General features: G+C 40.6%; 1 protein-coding gene across 2 annotated transcripts in view; it reads left to right on the forward strand.

The window, feature by feature from the left end:
* FAM171A1 (family with sequence similarity 171 member A1) overlaps positions 1-7408 on the forward strand; it is a 145129-nt gene extending 137721 nt beyond the window's left edge. The window contains exons 7-8 of one of the 2 annotated variants that reach the window (XM_077169329.1): positions 1774-1888; positions 2505-7408. In XM_077169329.1, the coding sequence (XP_077025444.1) occupies positions 1774-1888; positions 2505-4206 (1817 nt within the window). In that variant the 3' untranslated portion in view covers positions 4207-7408. The remainder of the gene's footprint in view (positions 1-1773; positions 1889-2504) is intronic. The other variant, XM_077169330.1, reaches the window with a different exon arrangement.
* The last annotated feature ends 13968 nt before the right edge of the window (positions 7409-21376 follow it).

The raw sequence follows: 21376 nt of genomic DNA on the forward strand, positions 1-21376 counted from the left end.
AGGTTACCATGCCCAGGCCCTGACGCTAACTTCTGTTTCAGATATATTTCAAACAACCTTGGGGACCAGTTCTCTCTTCATGTGACAGATTAATAAATACTTTGTAAAGAGGAGACAGAGAACTGCTAGATATGGGTCTGCTGGGAGCCTCCTAGCAGTGAAGTAAGAGACAAAAACACTATAAAAAGCACACACAACACAGTTTCTGATGGCATTTAATGTCAGGACACACAGCCTCACAGCACCACATTGTTAAAACAAATTGCAGTGTTATCATGCAGTAATGCTCTCAGTCCAACAAAAAAAAATTAGAGTTTTTTCCTTTGATTCTCTGAAAAAGAAGTAAGTGAAGTGTGGCCATGAATTATATAAATCTCTCCATTGGCAGAGGTTAAAATCACAACATTTTAAGTACTTTGGACCAGGCCTCAGTTATTTGGGAATTATTTTCACAGATTGCCCAGGTTTCTTGGTGACTCCTGACAAAGCATTGCCTCTATCTGGGGTTGTCTTTGTCTTTGTGTAGAAAATTGTTTCTCTGAGTGATGAAGACATATACAGTGTCAGTTGTTTTTCTCCCATTTTTTAAAACATCAGCCCCACCCTCCCTAGTCCATTGGAGTTCATTATGTTCAGGGGAGAATGGTGTTTTTGACTTAAGTAATTTCACGCCTTTAAAACCTGTAAACATCCTTGGGTTTATCTAACTCTTCAATCAAGAGATGTCTCTTTGAAATGATTTTTGAAGAAATCTATGTCTTAACGTATAAGAGGTAAGCCTCTGGGTGTTTGGTGTTTAGGGACCATGGTTGTGAAATAATGTGACACCTCCAATCCTTCCTTCCCATGTCTGCCACGCCACCTGACACACCAGTAAGTGCCCAAATACGTGATTTGGGGAGATTTTTCCGGTTCTTGTATATTTTTGTAGGTGACTTTATGTAGATTCTTAGCACTATTGAACTAAAGAATCTGTCTTAAACTACCACTTAGAATTCTTTATGATGCATATTGAAAAGAAAATATTTTTAACTCTGGGAACCTGGTCTGAGCTCACTTTCTCAAGTTCTGCAGAGGCCTATGGCCTCGTGTGGCCAGCCACTTTGACAAGGTATCATAGAGGGAGATTTTGTTTTTAAGAAAGGAAAGCATTTTAGTAATAATTGGCACCCTATGATAAGTGTTGATTTTATTTTTAAGTCATAGTAAGTTTATTTCATACATGTAAACTGACTCATTTAAACAAAGTGCTCCCACACACACAGTCTATGGCCCAGGAAAAATGAGAATATAATCTTTTAATTTTTTTCCCTGCAAAAACATTTTTTCCCTATCAAATCTCCAAATAATTCAGACCATTAAACGTTCATATGTTGGATTGCACAGGTGATTCAGTTGTAGAACGCTCGTCTTCCATGTGGGAGGCCCGGATTCGATTGCTGGACCATGCACCCAAAAAAAAAAAAAAATTTCATATGTTTAGAATGCTGGACATGCCACTGAGGGAAGCTCTCTTTTCAGCTATAGGGGACCCTGGACACATTGCATTTGTGTGTGAGGACTCCAAATGCTCTTGGCCACAGATGCATCAGTCCCTTTCTATTGAATGAAGTTATGGGATGCTGCAAGTCCATCTCTGAAGTGTGTTCTGTCTGCCATGGCTTCTGCTCCAGCTGGGAATAGTGAGGGAAAGATGTTAAGCTGACAGTTAATTATTGCTTTCTTTACCTAAAGGTCTTCACCCATCTAAAATGCTGTTTTCTGTCCTACCAGGTCCCATTGTAACACAAGACATTACCACCTACCACACGGTGTTTCTGCTGGCCATTTTAGGGGGAATGGCATTTATACTCTTGGTTTTGCTGTGTCTCCTTTTATATTATTGCAGGTAAAGTTTTACCATTTTGGCAATCCCATTTTTAATTTAGAATGTCTTGTGCAAGGCTTGAGGCTGAGATCTTTTTTTTCCTTTTCCTAACTGAGATCTTTGTTTTTTTCCTCATGAAAAAAAATCCAAGAACTGAATGTTTGTGATGTCAATTGCAAATGAATGAGTAGGATGTGTGAGGCACGCTGTATATGACATTGCTTAAAAGGGGGAGTTATAAAAAAGGCCTGACAATCGTCATAGAGCCTGGTGATTCATTTAGATGATTCCTAAGCACTGACTAAGAGGCTATACTCTCAAGGACAAAGAAGAACTATTCTTATTTTGATGCATGTCCGTTCAGTTTGCAAGAATGATTGTCATCAACTCTTGGGGAACCCTTTGGTGAATAACTTGTCTGTACTTAGGAAAGCCAGAGGATGAAACCCCCAGATTGTGCTCAGAATTAAAAGAAGGGTGAGGGTCCATCAGGGCAAGAAGACCCCCAGCTGCTGCTTAGTTGTTTGTTTTGTTTTCCTTCTTTTGGATATTGAGCTTAGGATTTTACTTGAAACTTGAAGGGTTCCTGGTATGAGACTCTTTAATCTTTGGATTTGGATTGTATTTCTCATCACAGGAGGAAGTGTTTAAAACCTCGTCAGCATCATCGAAAACTGCAGCTTCCTACAGCCCTGGAGAGTTCCAAAAGGGACCAGGCGACATCCATGTCACACATAAACTTGCTGTTTTCCCGACGGGAGTCAGAATTCCCTGGGACACTCTCCGTCACCAGCCACAACCGTCCCAGTGCCCCCGGCACAAAAGAGCTGATGAGCGGGGTCCATCTGGAGATGATGTCGCCCAGCGGAGATGTGGACATGCATACACCCATGCTGAAACTCTCCTACAGCACCTCCCAAGAATTCAGCTCTCGGGAGGAACTTCTCTCTCACAAGGAAGAGGATAAAAGCCAAATCTCCTTTGATAACCTGACACCAAGTGGGACATTAGGAAAAGACTACCATAAATCTGTGGAGATTTTCCCCTTGAAATCAAGAAAGTCTATGGAACGAGATGGCTATGAGTCCCCTGGCGACGATGATTACAAGAGGAGTTATAATCCTGTGCTCTCACAGCCTCTATTCGAAAAGCAAGAGAGAGAAGGGCAGGCATCCATTAACCATATATCCACAGGAAGCAAACTCACCATTCAGGAACATGTGTACCCCACTCCTTCATCTCCTGAGAAAGAACAACTGCTGGACCGCAGACCTACTGAATGTATGATGTCACGATCCGTAGATCACCTTGAAAGACCTACGTCTTTCCCACGGCCGGGCCAGTTGGTGTGCTGTAGTTCCGTGGACCAGGTCAATGACAGCGTTTACAGAAAAGTGTTACCTGCCTTGGTCATCCCAGCTCATTATATGAAATTGCCAGGGGACCACTCCTACGTCAGCCAGCCCCTAGTTGTCCCAGCTGACCAGCAACTTGAAATAGAAAGACTGCAGGCTGAGCTCTCTAACCCACACATGGGACTCTTCCCACACCCCTCATCCCAGATGCAAGCCCAGCCCTTGTCTTCCCAGGCAGTTTCTCAGCAGCACCTGCAAGACACAGGCTCCCGGGAGTGGGGGTCCCAGAACACAGCCATGTCCGAGTCCCTGTCCATCCCAGCCTCGCTTAATGATGCAGCCCTGGCTCAGATGAACAGCGAGGTCCAGCTGCTGACAGAAAAGGCTCTGATGGAGCTGGGTGGGGGGAAACCCCTTCCCCACCCCCGGGCATGGTTCGTCTCTCTGGATGGGAGGTCCAACGCTCACGTTAGACATTCCTACATTGATCTCCAAAGAGCTGGAAGGAATGGAAGTAACGATGCCAGTTTGGATTCTGGCGTGGACATGAATGAACCAAAATCTGCCCGGAAAGGAAGAGGAGACCCTCTCTCTCTCCCACAGATCCACCCCTCCAGCCAGGAGCTCCAGCAGAAAGAGTCGCAAGCCCCAGACAGCACAGCCTACACACAACTCGTGTATCTGGAGGACACGGACCCCAGCGGCAGCGAGTGTGGGACCGCCGTGTGCACCCCCGAGGACGGTGCCCTGCGGTGCTTGCTGGAGGGATCTGGTCGGAGGAGCGGCGGCCAGTTGCCCAGCCTGCAGGAGGAGACGACCAAACGGACTGCAGAGGCCCCCCTGGAGTCACTGCCCAGTCCTGATCGCAGATCTGCCCCTGAGGAGGAGGAAGATGAGGACGATGACGACGACCAAGGAGAAGACAAGAAAAGTCCCTGGCAGAAACGGGAGGAGAGGCCACTGATGGCATTCAACATTAAATGAGCCATCGCGGAGCTCCCAGCTGTGGACCAGAAAATTGCCAAATATTCTTTCATATGGAAGCGCTTACTTGTTTGTAGAAGAAATCAAACTAGGGGCGCGGTGGGAAGTGAACTTACACTGCATTACTATTTTGCTGTGTAAGTGTTAGAAAGGAATGAAACGTTATCACTTGAAAAAGGCTGATTTTTGGGTGCCTCCCAAGAGGGGGCCAGGAGTAGGGTCTAAGTTTTATTCCACATACTTGATGTATGTCCACCAACGACGCTGAGAAACCACATGATGTTGCTAATTTTTTACGATAACCTCAATTCTCCCTCAGATTATGGGAACAGGTGAAACTCTTTTTGCATTGCTTGAGTCAGTTTTACCATGATAATGCTACTGTAAAGTTATCGAGAAGTTAAGTTGGCACTTTGTGCCTAACAGTATGCATTATCGCAAAGGAAAGCTATGCACTGCTGCTTTGTAGTAGGATTTTGCTTATATTTTGCTTTGGTTAGAATTTGGTTTCAGTTGGGCCTTTTTAAAAATATGATTTGCTTATAATGATTTTAATCTTTCGTTCTGATCTGTTCTGCTTCTCCGTGGTTTCTTTCAATGTCTCCCTTCAGGAATTCCTGAGAGTCACCTCTTAACAGTCAAAGCCTTTCAATGAAACCGTTACAGATTTTTTTTTTCTTTATCAGCTAAGAGTCCTATAGTTCTGATCCCATTAACTCCAAGTGCCTTTTTTACAGTGACAATACCACAGTCCCTCATTTTTTGTTTGTCTCAATTCCTTTCATTGAACTGCCTGGATTTTATAAATTTATTAAATTGAACCCCTCTTCAAGCTGCATGATGCCAAGTGCCCGTTTGTGCTCTGCATCCTCTGTCTAATGCAGTGTGCTCTAGTTACACGTGTGATGTGGGTTCTGTTAGCTGATGTAGCCTAGAGGACACTTTAGAGACCACCCACCCTGCCCCCACCTTTTTGGCCACTAGCCGCTGGTGTGGTTTTATTGGCTGTCTGTATATACGGATATGTATTAACTCCGAAATCCTATGGGCTGAGCTTGCTCACCAAATGTGGAGTATGTATGGTTTGAGCAAGTGGCCTGAATGTGACTATGAAAAAGAATCTTATGTACTATCCCAAAGTGCCAGAATGACTCTTCTGTGCGTTCTCCTTAAAGAGCTGCTTGGTAATCCAAAAATGAAAATTCAAAATAAACTCTGAAGAAAAAACTATTGCATGGTCATTTTAATTCGTTCTGACTTTTTTTTTTTTACAATTGTTATTAAGAATCTGTTATTCATTCGTTGGAGGTCTGAAATACTGTTGGGCATGTACTTAACTACATAGACATTAGGAGTTAACACTAAAGGTAAAATCTTTAAAATCCACCTTTGTGTTTAGTTTTATTCAGGAATACAAAGTAGCATTTTGTCGTGTTTCAGGTCAAGAAATTGATATTTCCTTTTGCATTCAATATTGATCCATCTTGGAACAGCTTCAAGAGGGTATCATTAAAATGACCAGAACCTTCCCCAATGTGTAAAGCGCCTCATCAAAATCATTAATGGGGATGTCGGAGCATAGGACAGATGGGCAAAAATAAATTGTTAGCTAACTAGGGTTACAGACATAGCTTCCTTACAACATCTTGACTCGTATTCTGTGCAGGCACAAAACTAATACAGTGGATTTTTATTACTTTCCTTCTCAAATGTTGATGTTTATGATCTTACTGAAAGGGGGGAAATGATTGAGAGGCGCGTGTGTTGGGGCAGCTGGTTGTGGCTGAATCAGTAGCAGCACGTTTGGGAGTGAACAGTCTCACCAATAGGTGGCAGGTGAGCCCTTCCAGTCTTTGCCTAGACGCCACAGAGGAATGGTTTGTAAAACTAAAAAAAGAAAGTTGTCTCTCAGAGAGTACCCAAGAAAAGTACCATATGACCTCCCTGCTTCACAGATCCCAGCCGCTGCCACTCCACCTAAGGCTGCTGCCAATGGAATCCCTCCTTAAAGCATCTGCTTCCAGAAGAGCCTCCTTATTGCATGTTACTGCTAATCCGATTATGAGGATTCTAGCAGGAAGATTGGTCTGCCTCATGAAGCAGGACATCTCAGTGGCCATGATTTTGGAAAACACAGAGCAGCTTGCAAGACACCGTGGAGAGGCATGGCCATGGGTTTGCCAAAAGGGACTTGGCTTCCACAGACATGAACCTCACTGCATTTCACAGTTGTCTAAGGTGAGGCTCCAAGGTTGATGTGTTTGCCCAGGATGCCAACAGCGATTACCAAACCAGAATTGAGCACTGGGACTGCAGATTCAAAATAGTTCTTTGGTTTTTCCCTCCTGCCTGGAGAGGTATGAGGGTCAAAATACATCAGTGTTCCGAATTAGTTACATTGTTCAAAGAACTAAAGCCATACAGGCATCTAACTTGTACCACCTCCAGGTGGGTTTTCAACTACCTGGAAAGGAGACATCCTGGGTGTCTGTTTTCTTTTAATCTAGGTAAATAGCCTCAAGTGCCAGCTCTGGGAAGATGGAGGCATGTGGGAGGTACACAGCAATGGATCAGACTCAAAGTGGGCAAAGAGAACACAGATGTTTGTTGAGTTGCTACCTTGCACACAATGTGTTGGACAATAGTGTACAGGTTTCTCAAAATCTGGTGAGCCAGGTACAGTTATTCTCTTTTGCATAGCTAACTAAAGGAGGCTCTCAGGTAATGAAGGCCACTTACTTGGAATCCATGGTGTACTAGGAAATGCTGAACAACCAGCTCTCAGGGAAAGAATGCTCTTAAGTTTGCTCTAAAGTTTCCTGATAAAGGATGCACAGTACAAGGCTTACAGATAATGATAAAATCCATAATGCTCTTGGCTGTAACCTCTGTTTGACAACTGAGTATCACAATATACTTCCGCGGCTTTTGCCATAGGCAGCCTATGGTTGTAGTTGAAAAAGAAATGTCATTCTGAGCTGAATATTGGTTGATATTTTTTACATTGATGATTTAAGGTGAAAAGGAAATGACGATGATGTATTCCTTCGTCAGTCATGGAATGACTTCTTTGCTGAATCAGATGATAGTTTTCAAATGCTAGAAGACTATTTCCTCAATTTTTTTTCCTTTTCACAGAGTTATAACTCTAGACATAAGTTATAGTTTTAAGTTTGTCTGCATCATTAACATTTTCCCCATCACTTTCTTAAATTGTAAAGTAAAAGTAATAGATCACACCCTGATTTACAGCATTTACCAATTTCCATGGTGTATAAACTCCCACCATGGCCAATTTCAGGCAACCAGTCATATACTAGGCAGTAGCACACAGTCGTATAATATTTCTACCATACAGACAAAACAGAAGCAAATAACCTCAGAAGCAGATAGTAAATCAATTACAAAGTGATGAGTTTTAAGTAATCATTGTTTTTGGTTTTAATGCAATTATTGAATTGTAGACATATCATTTAATTTTTAATCATGACTGAGTTCAACAATTGGCTTGCAAAATTCCCCAAATTTTAAGTCCTCTCTCATAAGCCAACTCTAGTGCATCACTGGCCAAACAAAACCTGATCTCTTGTTTTTTTTGAAGCTTCACATGGAAACCCCTAATTGGGACAGAAAAATTGAGGTGAAATTGCTCAGCAGGCTTTAGAAGCCACTTGGCAAGTATGAGATGGCAGTGTTCCTAGGAAGAAGAATCACAGACCTTCCCTGGGTCCAGAGCTGGCTGTAGGAAGCGAGAGGGATTCTTAAACATGAGCGAGTAGAGGGGCAGCAGCGTTTCATTGACAGACCCAGTTCTCTTGGAACTGTATCTGATACAGATTAATACAGATAAATGCAAAAACACACCAGGCACCCATCAAATAGGACCAGAGTTTATACAAACTACCTAGAAGAAACAAACTCATAGAGACAGATAGTAAATTGCAGTTTATCCGGGGCCCGGGAGGTGCAGGGAAGAGGGAGTCACTGCCTAATGGGTGCAGAGTTTCTGTTTGAGGTGATGAAAAGTTGGAGTAATGGATGGTGATGGTAGCCCAGCATTATGACTGTAACTAATACTGCCAAATTGTATGCTTGAAAGTAGTTAAAAGGAGAAATTTTGAGTTGTGAATGTTATTATAATAAAAAGTTAAAAATGTTTTTAAAAATGGAACCAAAGCCAAAAAGGAAATAGACCATAAAGGCTAATTAAAGTCAAGCCATGAACATGATAAACTATATATGGTTCCTTGCATTCATCTCTTTTAAATTTTATTTTTATAGGCCTCTGTATTTGCAGGACAGAGGGATAAAAATGAACATTTTTATTATAGTCTCTCTCTCTCTGTCTCTCACGCACATACACACCGCTACCCACACAAATCCTCTCTAGAGGGGAGGGGGCAGCTGTGCATAATTTCCAGTAGAAGTTCCACAATTCATAATTCTGTAGTCCCTGTTCCTGAAGAACAGACCTCATCTATACTGCAGAGTGACAGTGGCCCTCTTTGTGTCACCCCAAGGAGAAAATGGGGCAGCGAGACTGGTGTGGAGATATTCTGTGAGTAATAGGTCTGCCTCTGGTCTAGAAATGTGTTTACTGTCCACATAAATACAAACATAAAATGTGCTCGTCTTTCTTCCCTTCTCTCCCTGCTCCATTGCTAAACCAGACCAGGACAGCCCCTGGTCTCCACTGTCCTGCCCTAATCTGCACAACAGCAGTGGATTTTCTCCCTAATGGGCTGAAAGGACCAATTCCTTAGACCCAGGGGTTTCAAGCTAGGCACGAAGCAGGAGATCAGAGGCCCTATCGGCTAAAAATCTGTCTCCCCAAGTCTGGGGAGTTCAAGGTTTTTATGGATTCTAACAAGAGGAGATAAAGTAATTACAATTTCAATAGCAAGTATGAGTGGAAAAGAAGAGAGACAGGGTTACCATCTCAGATGTAGGCAGAAACACTTTACAAATGTAAAGGAGTGAAACTGCTGGAACAAATTAATGGATGGTTCTGAGCTGATTCAAGTTCCTCCAATAGTATTATGGGTGGGGCTTGCCCTTACAAGTTCCTGGAGTTAAAAAAAAAAAAGATAAAGGGAGTACCTGCTTTGCAATCACAGAAGTACAAGATAATACATCCTAGAATAGAGTAAGCAGATGATCAAAAACTATTGGCAAAGTCCCTTGAGGGAAGGGAGAAAAAATATAGAGCTATTAAACTTTACCACTGGGGAAACCCCTGATACTGTGTCAGACATTAGGGACACCTAAATCAATAGGCCAAGGCCCTGATCTTGAGGCTTGTCCTTGTGAAGCTTATATGCATAGTGGAGAAGCTTAACCTACCTAAAGGCATGCCTAAGGGTTACTTCTGGAGGACCTCTCTTGTTGCTCAGATGTGGCCTTCCTCTCTCTATGCCCAACTCTGTAAGTGAAATCATTGCCCTCCCCCCTACATGGAATATAACATTCTGGAGTGAAAGTCTCTCTGGCGATGTGGGAGATGATTCCCAGGGATGAATCCTGCCCTCACACCATGGGATCAACAATTCCATCCTGACCAAAAGGAGGAAAAGAAGTGTAACAAAGTATTAGTGGCTGGGAGAGTTCAAATAGAGTCAAAAGGCTACTCTGGAGGTTACTCTTACAGAAGCTTCAGTTAGACATTACTACCTATCATAACTTGCCAAAACCCAACCAAAACCATTCCAGCTAATCCTAAAGAACACCTAAGGCAATACAGAAGATTCTACAAAGGTTCCATCCACTAGGGTAACTCCAGAAATCTACAACCTCCAGATGGATCCCTGGAACAGATAAGTCCTGAAACCTAGAGGGCCCAGCCTCTCCAGAACATCAACTTGTTTCGTCTCCCTACCTCATATTATTGACAGCCCCTTCCAACATGAAAATTTGAATGGGCATAGCCCAAATACCCCTAAAGAGTGGGATAGAAAGATCAGGGGTGATGGTGGAGTTATACAGAGAAGATAGAGTTTAACAAACGAATATGATGCTGAATCATTAAACTGATATTTCATTTAGTCTCCAGTATCTTAGAGCATCTAGAACTAAAAACCTAAAATTGTGCAATTGTAACCCATACCAAAGTCTGAAATCTGTTCAACCACTAACTGCTGTGCTGTATGCTGAAATGTACTACTTTTTTGTATATATGTTATTTTTCACAAAAAAGAAAGGAAAGGCCAATTTGTGATGATAAAAAAATATTCCTTCTAGCCTCCTATATTCTGGAGTAGCTAGAAGGAAAAATCTGGGGGAATAGTATAGTAGCCCATGACTAACTCTGGCATCTGTCCTATAACTGATTATTGAAGAGTGCTTTGAAAATTATTGCTTTTTTCTCTCTTTGCTTGTATATACATTAATATTATACAATAAAAAGTTTTTTAAAAAGTACGAGATAAAGGCTTTTTGCTTGTTTTTTAATGTTTTTTTATTGTGAAATATAACATATATACAAAAAAGCAATTGATTTTCATGTATATTCTAACAGGTCATTATAGAGAACAGATTTTGAAGCTTGGTATGGGTTTCAGTTAAGATAAAGGGTTTTACAGTCATTACCAGAGATTAGGGCAACTGGTTCAGAGATCTCAGGTGTTTCCCTTTGTCCACTTCCACACACCAGAAAGCAGAAAGGAATAGTTATACAATGACCCAGTAGTCACAATCATTTGCCAACCCTAACTTCTTGGTTATAGCCTGTTCTAGTTTGCTAGCTGCTAGAATTCAATATACCAGTGAACAGAATGCCTTTTAAAAAGGAGAATTTAATAAGTTGCTAGTTTACAGTTCTAAGGTTGAGAAAATGTCCCAATTAAAGCAAGTCTATAAAAATGTCCAAATTAAGGCATCAACAAGAGATTACCTTCACTCAAGAAAAGTTGATGAAATTCAGGATTTCTCTCTCAACTGGAAAGGCACATGGTAAATATGGCAACACCTTCTAGCTTCCTCTCCGGGCCTCTTGCTTCATGAAGCTCCCCCAGGGGCATTCTCCTTCATCTCCAAAGGTTGCTGGCTGGTGGACTGTAGTTCTTGTGTCTCTGCTGTTCTGACATTCTCAGACTTTCTCCAAAATGCTTCCTCTTTTAAAGGATTCCAGTAAAATAATCAAGACCCACCTGGAATGGGTAGAGTCACATCTCCCTCTAATCCAAGGTTAATACCCACAACTGGGTGAGTGACGTCTCCATAGAGATAACCTAATCAAGTTTCCAACCTACATTATTGAATAGGGATTAAAAGAAATAGTAGCCCCCACAAAATTGATGAGGATCAAAACATGGCTCTTCTCGAGCACGTATTCCTTTCAAACCAGCACACAGCCCCACCCTGCCATCAGTGAGATGTACAATCTGACCCACACCTGGTCTGCCACCACCATACTGGACAATCTCCTGTAGTTGCAAGGGAGAGAGACCCAGCTTAAATTACATGAAAGACTCCACTGTTAAAAGGAGATTTGTAGGGCTGGTAATGCCACATAGTAAAAAATTGAGGGCCCCAAACCACAAAAGACAGAGCGCTAAGATAGCTTCATCAAGGGGCTCATGTTAGAAAGAAAGCCATACCTGAAAGAGAATAAACTCTCACCCAATTATGGAGAAGAAAAGAATTTATTTACAACCTTGCAAGAATGGGCACTCAACCAAAATGTGGTGTCTAGAGCACCAAGTGATAGACTGTTACAGATTTTATACCTTCAGCCTAACATGCAGGTCCCTCCCCTGTTTCTGTGCTGATTGGATACTCCAGAGGTTACAATCTATCTGGATAGTCTAACTAATTCAAATTTCCCACCGAAGATTAAAGCTTTTGATTATGCTTTACATTTCAGTGACCCTGCCCATTATTTATTTAACTTGTTTTTACCTATATAAGGATTTGGTGCCAATTCTAGGTTTGCATCAGAGGCCCTCTTCTTTCCCTGCCTGCAAGACCAATCTGAGCTGTTTTGCAGCCCTTTGTTTAATTAGTCCCATTTCTCTCATTCTGCACCATTTTGTGTGAAAGCTAAACTTCACTTTATTCTTACACTTCATATTTACAAACTCCTTTAAAAACACATCATGTCATTTTGATCCTCACAACTGATACTGGACAAAGCGGTGAATTCTTCGCCAGATGTGCTCAAATGACCAATTCCTGAGACACCGAGGTTTCAAAGAAAGAGTTTATTGTGAGGCAAGAAGCAGTAGAGCAGATGTCTTATCAGCCCAAAAATCTGTCTCACCAAGTTTAGGGGGTTCAAGAATTTTATGAAGTCTAACAAAGAGAGGTGAAGTCATTACAATTTCAATATCAAGTGTAAAACAGAGAGGAAGGGGGAACGAGTTATCACTTTAATAGCAAATGTAAGCAGAAACAATTTACAAATGCAAAGGAGTGAACCTGGGGCTGGAACCAGTTAATGGCTGACGCAGAGTCCTCCATTAGCATTAGGGTGCTTGCCCTTAAATTTCTAAAGTAAAAAAATGGACAAAGGCACAAGATCAGGATTTTTACAATTATTCTGAGGGATCAAGGCAGCTGTATCAGTTTAGAGATTTCAGGTATTTCCTCTCTGCCTACTCTAATATATCGGGAGGAGAAAAGACTATTTATATAATGTTTCAGTAATCATATTCATTCATTAACTCTTCAGTTACACAATCATGCTGTTAAATAGCTAAAACAGGTGATGTTAATCCAGTTTTGCAGCCAAAGACACTGAAATGAAGTGTGTCACCCAGATAGTGAGTGGTAAAACCCAGGATCTGAGCTGGAACCAAATGCTCTTCCCGGAAGAACAGTATGCCCCCTGCCCCCAGCTGCACACAGGAAAAGATTGAGGATGGAAATGGCCGCTAACATTCAGCACTTCCTGTGGATCACCTCGTTCTTTCCTACCAGAACCTGAAGAGATCACAGACAAGTAAACTACAGAGCCAATAAACTTAGGAGTCTCTTTGCTGCTCTGCAATGTTTATTAAATAGTGTTTCTATAGAAAGCTGCAAAGGTTGTTCCCTATAATGCTAAAATTTTGAAAAATAATATAATGCAATTATAAATTCTTTCAAGAAACATGGTGATGAATCCTGGTGTTCTAAGAGCCTTAGAAAGAGAGCTCGATATCTGCTCCCCAAAGTGGGAAAATTTTGAGTCATTCCTTAAAGGCCAGAGGAGATGAGAAAGTAGGTTAAAGAGGGGCGAGATGTGATATGGTGGGAAATTTCGTGTTTGATATCAGCAGACACCCAAAAAGGGCACAACAATGAAGAAATAGAGTAATTAATTGGAGTTTAAGAATAGCTCAAATTATTTGGGAAATATATTACAGTTTTTCTTCAAAAGGGCCCAGAAAGACAGTTTTTTCATTTTCTTGAGTGAGGAAAGTAGAATGTTTCTCAGCAAGGTGGTTTGCCTTTTTCTGGATTGAAAGGTAAAAGAAAACTGGAGAGAGGCACCTTCAAGTAAGAAACAGCACAGAAGAACAAGTTCTTGGCCACAGAGTACTTTCAGAAGAAAGTTTTTTTTAAAGAGGTTATTATCCTATAATGTTGCAGCTAACTCTTCTAAAATCAATACTGAAATGAAAAAGAGAATTAATAAATAAATAGCCAAGGACATCATGGCAAACTGCAACGAAGTTTGAAATTAAGCAAGCATTAATTACTTTTTAATCTGACTAGAACTATAGTTGTTTCTTCTAGTCCTTTGACAATTTTAAGAATGTACCACCCTCATTTTTTTGTGTTTTATTTTATTTTATTGTGGATGTGACATATAGTATGTTTATGCTATATAAATAAAATTTTCCACACTAACCATTTTTAAGTGTACATTTCAGTGGCATTATTTACATCTATAAGGTATGACCCACTATCAAAACTTTTTTCAGTGCCCCAAATGGAAGCTCTCTATATGCATTACCCAATAACTCCATTCCCCTTTCCTCTAAGCAACTGGTAACTTATAATCTATTTTCTGTTCATACGAATGTGCTTATTCTAGATATTTCATATAAGCAGAATCATACAATATTTATCTTTTTGTACCTGGCTTATTTCACTTAGCATAAAGTTTTCAAGTTTCATCCATGTTGCAGCATATATCAGAACTTCCTTTTTATGGCTGAATAATATTCCATTGTGTTTATGTACCCCATTTTATTTATTCATTCCTCTGTTCATGGCAACTTGATTTGTTTCCACCTTTGACTATTGTGAATAATGCTTCTATACACATTGGTGTATATGAATCTGTTTGAGTCCCTATTTTCAATTCTTTGGAGTAGAATTGCCATGTCTTATGGTAACTCTATGTTTAAGTTTCTGAAGAACCACCAAACTTGTTATCTGCAACCATTTTACATACCCAACAAAAAGTGCAAGAGTTCCAATTACATCACATCCTGCCAACACTTATTTTCCATTTTTAAAAAATTAGTAGAAATCCTTGTGGGTATGACATACTTTTAAATGTAATTTTTTGGGGGGAGAGGGTGGTTAGTAGGATAAAACTTGGATCATCAGGAAAATCTAAGGGTTGGAAAAGTAAACACGCATGTATATGTCCAGAGACCCACATGTTTAAGAAATATGGGCACTTGAGCTAAAATTTTAGGGTACTGAAGATGAAAATCAAGGATGGAAAGAGAAAATTTAGTTGCTTATAAATAACAGAAACTCCATCCTTCATTTCTTTTGTATCCTGCTCAGAGCTTCGTACAGTAGTGCAAGAGAGAAAGTGGGTGTGATATATGGGCCATGAGGCACATAAAGACAGTGTATGTAAGAGCTCAATAGAAATACTAGCTGATAAATACATTTGCAAAGTATATATATATAAACAAAGATAAAAATAATTAATAAAGGAAATTTTAAAAAAACAAAGTTACTGAACTTTCCTCTAATAAAACAATAAGTTATTTGGTAGATGAAAAACTATTTGCTAAGCTTCTCATGGTTACTCGTTTTCCTTTGCATTCTCAGATATGGTACAAAAATGATGTTTCTTCTCATGTGTTTGAAGAGAAATTTTCTATGTCTCTTTCTGCCTAATAATTCCTTGTCTGATAATGATTCCCAATAAGCAGGATGGAGCCCAATAATAAACAGAGTAGACCCCAAAAATAAACAGGGTAGACCCAAACAATGGACAGGGTGGACCCCAATAGCCAGGTCTCGATTGGTCCACAAAAGAGCAATCTGAGCTCTTTTCTGCCATGGTAGATTGAGTGATATTCATACAGTATATACCCTGAGGTTGTTAATGGTCATATTATTGTAATTGCATGGGCAACCCCAGTAGCCTTCCTGTGATGTCCCATTTTGCCTCAGACAGCCAGGCTTCATGAAGAGAAAATGAACATGACATGCCAAGAAGAGATGAGAGGATCTGTGTTTTGTACCCTGGTTCCTGTTGCTTCAGAAGTTCAACTGTATCACTGTCAATCCCGTAATTCTAATAGTGGACCCAGAAATTACCCCTTTGCTTTCAGCTAGTTCAAGTTTTTCATTAGCATCCAACAGATCCCTGATAATACAACCAGAAATAAAACATCTCACTAACTAGATGTAGGCCAATAAACCAGTCAAATGAAAATAGGATATCTACTTGTATTGTTGTGCAAACATGTTACAACTTAGACATGTTTGTGCTTGAAAAAGTAAATTAACTGGAGTATATACTTCCAGAAGTTTTTTTTTGTGTTATTTCTGAGAGCATATGATAATTTTTATCCAAGTCCTGGTTTACTCATGCTACCCAATTACTACATTCGTAGTCACCATGGCAGCAATCATAAGTCACCTTGATAAAACAACAAATTCTTATTTTGCTGCATTTTAGATGTTCTCCGTTCTATAAATGTGATCTAAAAACATGAAATTTCTTGATTTCCTTTGCCTTTGAATTATAATATTTTCCCAGGATAGATACAGAGAAGGTACATAAGAGTCATGAATTTTGTAAATGATAATTGAAATTACTTTCCAATTCAATTCAAGGAAGACACAACCTCTGCCCTTGATCTTAAGAAGGGAGTGAGAACAAAGATTTTCATCAAAGTCGAGATGCAGAAATGGTCTGATTATACTAAGGTAATAGAAACTTTTTATGTGAATCTGCTCTTTTAAACCCCATGTTTGTGCTAATTTGCTTTTTAAATTTTTTTAGAAAATTTCCACTTACTCTTCTTTTTAACTCAGCTTATTTCTTTCATGCCCTAAACAAAGCCTTCTGCACACCTATAAACTTCTGTACATCTGTAAAACTTCAGTACATCTATAAACTTGCACATGTGAAACTGACTATGATTGCACGTTGCCTTAACATACACAAATTCTATAAGCCAAAATGACAGAATAATAAACATAAAAATAAACTCATCTGACCCCAGCTAGTATAGATGCTGTGCCTGCTTGAAACTATTATGTACCCCAGAAAAGCCATAACCTTTAATCCTCATTCAATATTGCTGGGTGGGATCTTTCTGATTGTTTCCATGGAGATGTAACCCACCCAATTGTAGGTGGTAACTTTTGATTAGGTGATTTCCATGGAGATGTGTCTCCACCGATTCAAGGTGGGGTTGTTTACTGGAGAAGTTTAAGAAGGAATCATTTTGTAAAGAGCCCACAGAGCTAACAGAGCCCACACAGCCAGAGACTTTTGGAGATGCATAAAGAAAATGGCCCCTGGGAAGCCCTTGAAGAAGCCTGGAGAGAAAGCTGGCAGACGTCACCACATGCCTTTCCAGCTGAGAGAGAAACTTCGAACATCATCAGCCTTCTTGAACCAAGGTATTTATCCCTGGATGCCTTAGTTTATACACTTTTATAGCCTTGCCTTAATTTGGACATTTTCATGGCCTTAGAATTGTAAATTTACCACTTAATAAATTCCCCCTTTTAAAAACCATTCTGTTTCTGGTATATTGCATTCTGGAAGCTTGCAAACTAAAATAGATGCCAATGAAAGCTCTCATTTCAGAAATAGGTTCCTTTCCTGCTGAGACAATGTCCAGTATGAGTTAATTGATATCTATTTGATGAAGATGATAAATAACTAGAGGCTAGCCCCAGGGAGATCACAGAGGGGGTGAGACTTGGACCCAGCTTAAAAGTCAAGTGAGAGAGTTTTCAGAGAATGTGAGGTCCCTGCATTGAAGAGGGCAGGAAACAACCCTGGGGGCATAGTAAGGTTGTCTTTCAGACTTGTTTGCCAGTACTCCCTGTCTGGTGCCTAGTTTGGATCTCTGAACATGTAGTTTTTATACCTGAGATGCTAGATTGATATACCTTGAAGAGATAGAGCTGAACCACTGCATGAAATCTGGAACTTTGTAATTTACCTTGTGTGTTCAAATAGAATAGTTTCTTAACTTAATCTTCAGGGACGGGAGCTGTCAGATGATATCTACTATTTTGTACATGAAAATCTCTTGGCTTCCAGGAATACGACAATAAAAATGAATGTTTTTTTCATTTAGGAATAGCCTTTGGAATATTAGTGTGCCCCAGTACATTTTCTCCCTCTGTCCAGGAGTCCTGTAACACTGACTTGCCCAAGGAATTCAGGATTCCAGAAATCTCTGATTGGTTAAGTCACTGCATTCTCAGGGTGACTATTCTCAAGCATGATTATCCATTATCTGTTTCATTTGATAAAGTCATGCTCAATTGTTTCAATATGTGACTCTAGAAAGAAAATCATGCTGTTGCATTTTGTCATCTATTCACACTGCCAGTGTGCTGACAATGGAGGAAAAAATAGGAAGATGATTCTATCCTTGCCCCTTCATCCCAGTGTGATCAGCCCCACTAAAACGCTTTTAAATTCTTTAAAATAGATACAAATAGAAAATTTTAACCCAAGAATTCACTATTAGCATTCTTGCTTCAGGTTATGGAACAAATCCAAGTTATGGTCAAATCTGAGTGGCCAAAAAGGAGTACTGGCTCCTGTGGAAAGTTCCAATTTCCTTGTCACTGAAGCTGCAGAGATCCAAGGGATGCTGGCCCCTTCCTGGGTGTGCCGGTTTGAAAGGATTATGTACCTTAGAAAAGCCATGTTTTAATCCTGATCCATCTTGTGGAGGTAGCCCTTTCTTTAAATCTCTATTCAGTACTATAGGTTAGAAACCTGATTTGATTATCTCCATGGAGATGTGACACACCAATTGTGGGTATTGTGATTAGAGGGAGATGTGACTCCACCCATTCCAGGTGGGTCTTGATTAGCTTAATGGTGTCCTTTAAAAGGGGAAGCATTTTGGAGAAAGCTTGATAGCCACAAGAAGACACAGAGCCCACATAGCCAGAGGCCTTTGGAGATTTAGAAGGAATATGCCCCAGGGGAACTTCATGAAACAAGAAGCCTGGAGAAAAAGTTAGCAGATGTCACCACGTTTGCCATGTGCCTTTCTAGTTGAGAGAGAAACCCTGAACGTCATTGGCCTTCTTGAACCAAGGTATTCTTCCCTGGATACCTTAGATTGAACATTTCTATAGACTTACTTTAATTTGGACATTTTCACAGCTTTAGAGCTGTAACCTTGCAACTTATTAAATTCCCCTTCTAAAAAGCCATTCTGTTTCCGGTATATCACATTCCGGCAGCTAGCAAACTAGAACACTAAAGGATATCATCCTTGGTTCTTCTAATCAGCTTACAATTTTGCTGGGGAAACAAATACACATATCTTAGAAATTAACAGTGTAAGCATTTAGGATGAAAGAGGTTGATATTTACATGAAACTCTTTCGCCGCATAAGATGTTTGAGTTTAAGCTTACTTCACACTGGAAAACAAGAGTGAAGAATAATTTAAGCTTCATGCAGGAATTAACTCTAGAAGATTGTGGAGTTGGTTCATGTCTTCTGAGTTCTGACTGTTGAGATAAGGGTAAGCATATTTGAAAAACATATTCTATGCCATGGAATTACTTAAAGTGGGTGTTAGCTGCCTCTGTGAAGTGGCTGCCTAGCATAGGGAAGGCAGTCTCTGTCCCCAAGGCAGAATTGAGATCTTGTGGAGATCAGGAGCAGATTTAATTAGGGCCTCCACCCCCCATCCCAACCCCCCGCCCCCGCCACACACACACAAGACAATCTCAGGAAGAGCCTGTGTAGCAGTGTTTTACATGAAAAAAAAATTGTCTTTTACTCTCATGAGACTGAGCTTTAAGAAGAATCCTTTGAATGAATTAGAAATGGAAAGGACTTCCCCAAAGTCAACACTGGTATAATAGGTGCAGAATTTACAAAGGGGAGTCTGGAAACTGTTCCATCAACTCTTCACCCACTTGAAGAATATAAACGGGCACTAGAGGGGAGAGCATGTTGGAGGATTTCTTGCAACAAAGCCATGCTGTGAACTCCAATTATGCAGATGATGAGACACAGCCCAGGAGCAAGGCAGACTGGGTGAACTCCCCTCCTCCATGGGCCAAGGCTTAAAAAGAAGTGAGGGCAACTACACTAGGCTGGAGGACACGTAATGCAGAGCCAGGCTTTTACAAGCCCAGTTGAGTGCTTTCTTGTTATACTTAGAGTTTGTTTCTTTTAACTTCCACTCAATACCATGACTTTGGCATTTCCTGTTGTTAAAAATGATATTCTGGTAAAGAGATGGTTCCCTGGGACTTATAGTGTTTGGCTTCTGTGGCAAATAGAATCGTGCCCCACACAAAGACATGTTCAAGTCCTACCCCCAGTCCTGTGGATGGGAACCCATTTGTAAACAGGATCTTTGAAGATATTGCTATTATTCGTTAAGGTATGGACTCATTTGTAAATAGGATCTTCGAAGACCCTTCAAATGAGGCCAGATTGAATCAGGGTGGCCCTTAATCTGATATGACTAAAGCCCTGGTAAGCAAGGAAATTTTGGAAGCAGTCAGTTAGTAGAAGCCAGAAAGAGATGTCAAAAAAGGAAAGAGATATCCTGTGATGGGGACAAAGATGCCTGTACAACCCAAGGCATCTTTCCTTTCCAAGGAGCCCAAAGGATTGCCAGGAAACCAGCACAAGAAAGCTACAGACTCAGGGAGGAAGGATGACCTGTCAATACCTCCAAACTACGAACCAATGAATCCCTGTTGGCTAAGCCAATCAAGGCGTGGTTATGTAAGTTGTCAAAAACTACAATTTCTGACACCAATTACAATACTACAGTAACTCAATTCAATTCAATGCTTACTCTACCTGGAATTATGCCACACTCCACAGGATAAGGACAATCTTCTGTAAGATTCCCCTTCAGGCACCAGGTGCAAGTTTGGGAGCCCAATCCACCCATACTTCTAACCAAATGGCTACAAATTCAGGAGTTCCTACCTCCTCCTACCACCCATCTTGGGTTCAGTAATTCACTAGAATGACTCAGAACTCACGAAAATTATAGTTTTATTATTATAAAAAGACACAAATAAGAAGAAGTCAAAAGAAAAGACATACAGGATAAGGTCTAGAAGTCTCAAATGCAAGCTTCTGTTACCAAGAAAGGGCTTGCTGCCCAATACACACAGAGGTCAATATCACGACATCAGGATTTTGAGAAAAGAAAGAGCTTTAGTGTGAGGTCAACCTGCATGGAGACAGGAGTCCCACCCTACCCCTGGCTCAAATCTGTCTGACCGAGTCTAAATAGCTTAGGTTTTTTTTATGGGATTTAATCAAAGGAAGGTGGAGATGGTGATGTTATTTAAGTTGGACTATACTGATTGGTTATTATTTGGTTTTCATTAATAGGGAGTGTGCAAGTGCCCTTGATAATTGGCAAAAGCCAGGTAAGCATAAAGTGACTGTAAAATAGAGTGTCTGGTTACAGCAGTATTGTAAACTGCACAGTTAACATAAGATAACAAGTAAAGGAATGGAAAAAAGCTAAAATAACATTTACAATTACAAGTAAAACCACTGTAGTCAGCAGTTACACTTCCACGCCCTTTCCATGTGGGATCAGAATACATCAGACACACACCCTGCACACACACACACTTCACCCCAGCCCCCCGCCACACACACAGTCCCAATGCATTTTCTGAACCATGGAAGCTCATTCCTGAGTTTATATGGGGTCTCATTATGTAGGTATGGCTGATGGGACCAATGCCCACATGATTGAACTCGATCTCCAGCCTCTCTGCCCTCCCGAAGT

The sequence above is a fragment of the Tamandua tetradactyla genome, chromosome 7 (genome assembly GCF_023851605.1).
Source record: "Tamandua tetradactyla isolate mTamTet1 chromosome 7, mTamTet1.pri, whole genome shotgun sequence".
Taxonomy (NCBI): domain Eukaryota; kingdom Metazoa; phylum Chordata; class Mammalia; order Pilosa; family Myrmecophagidae; genus Tamandua; species Tamandua tetradactyla.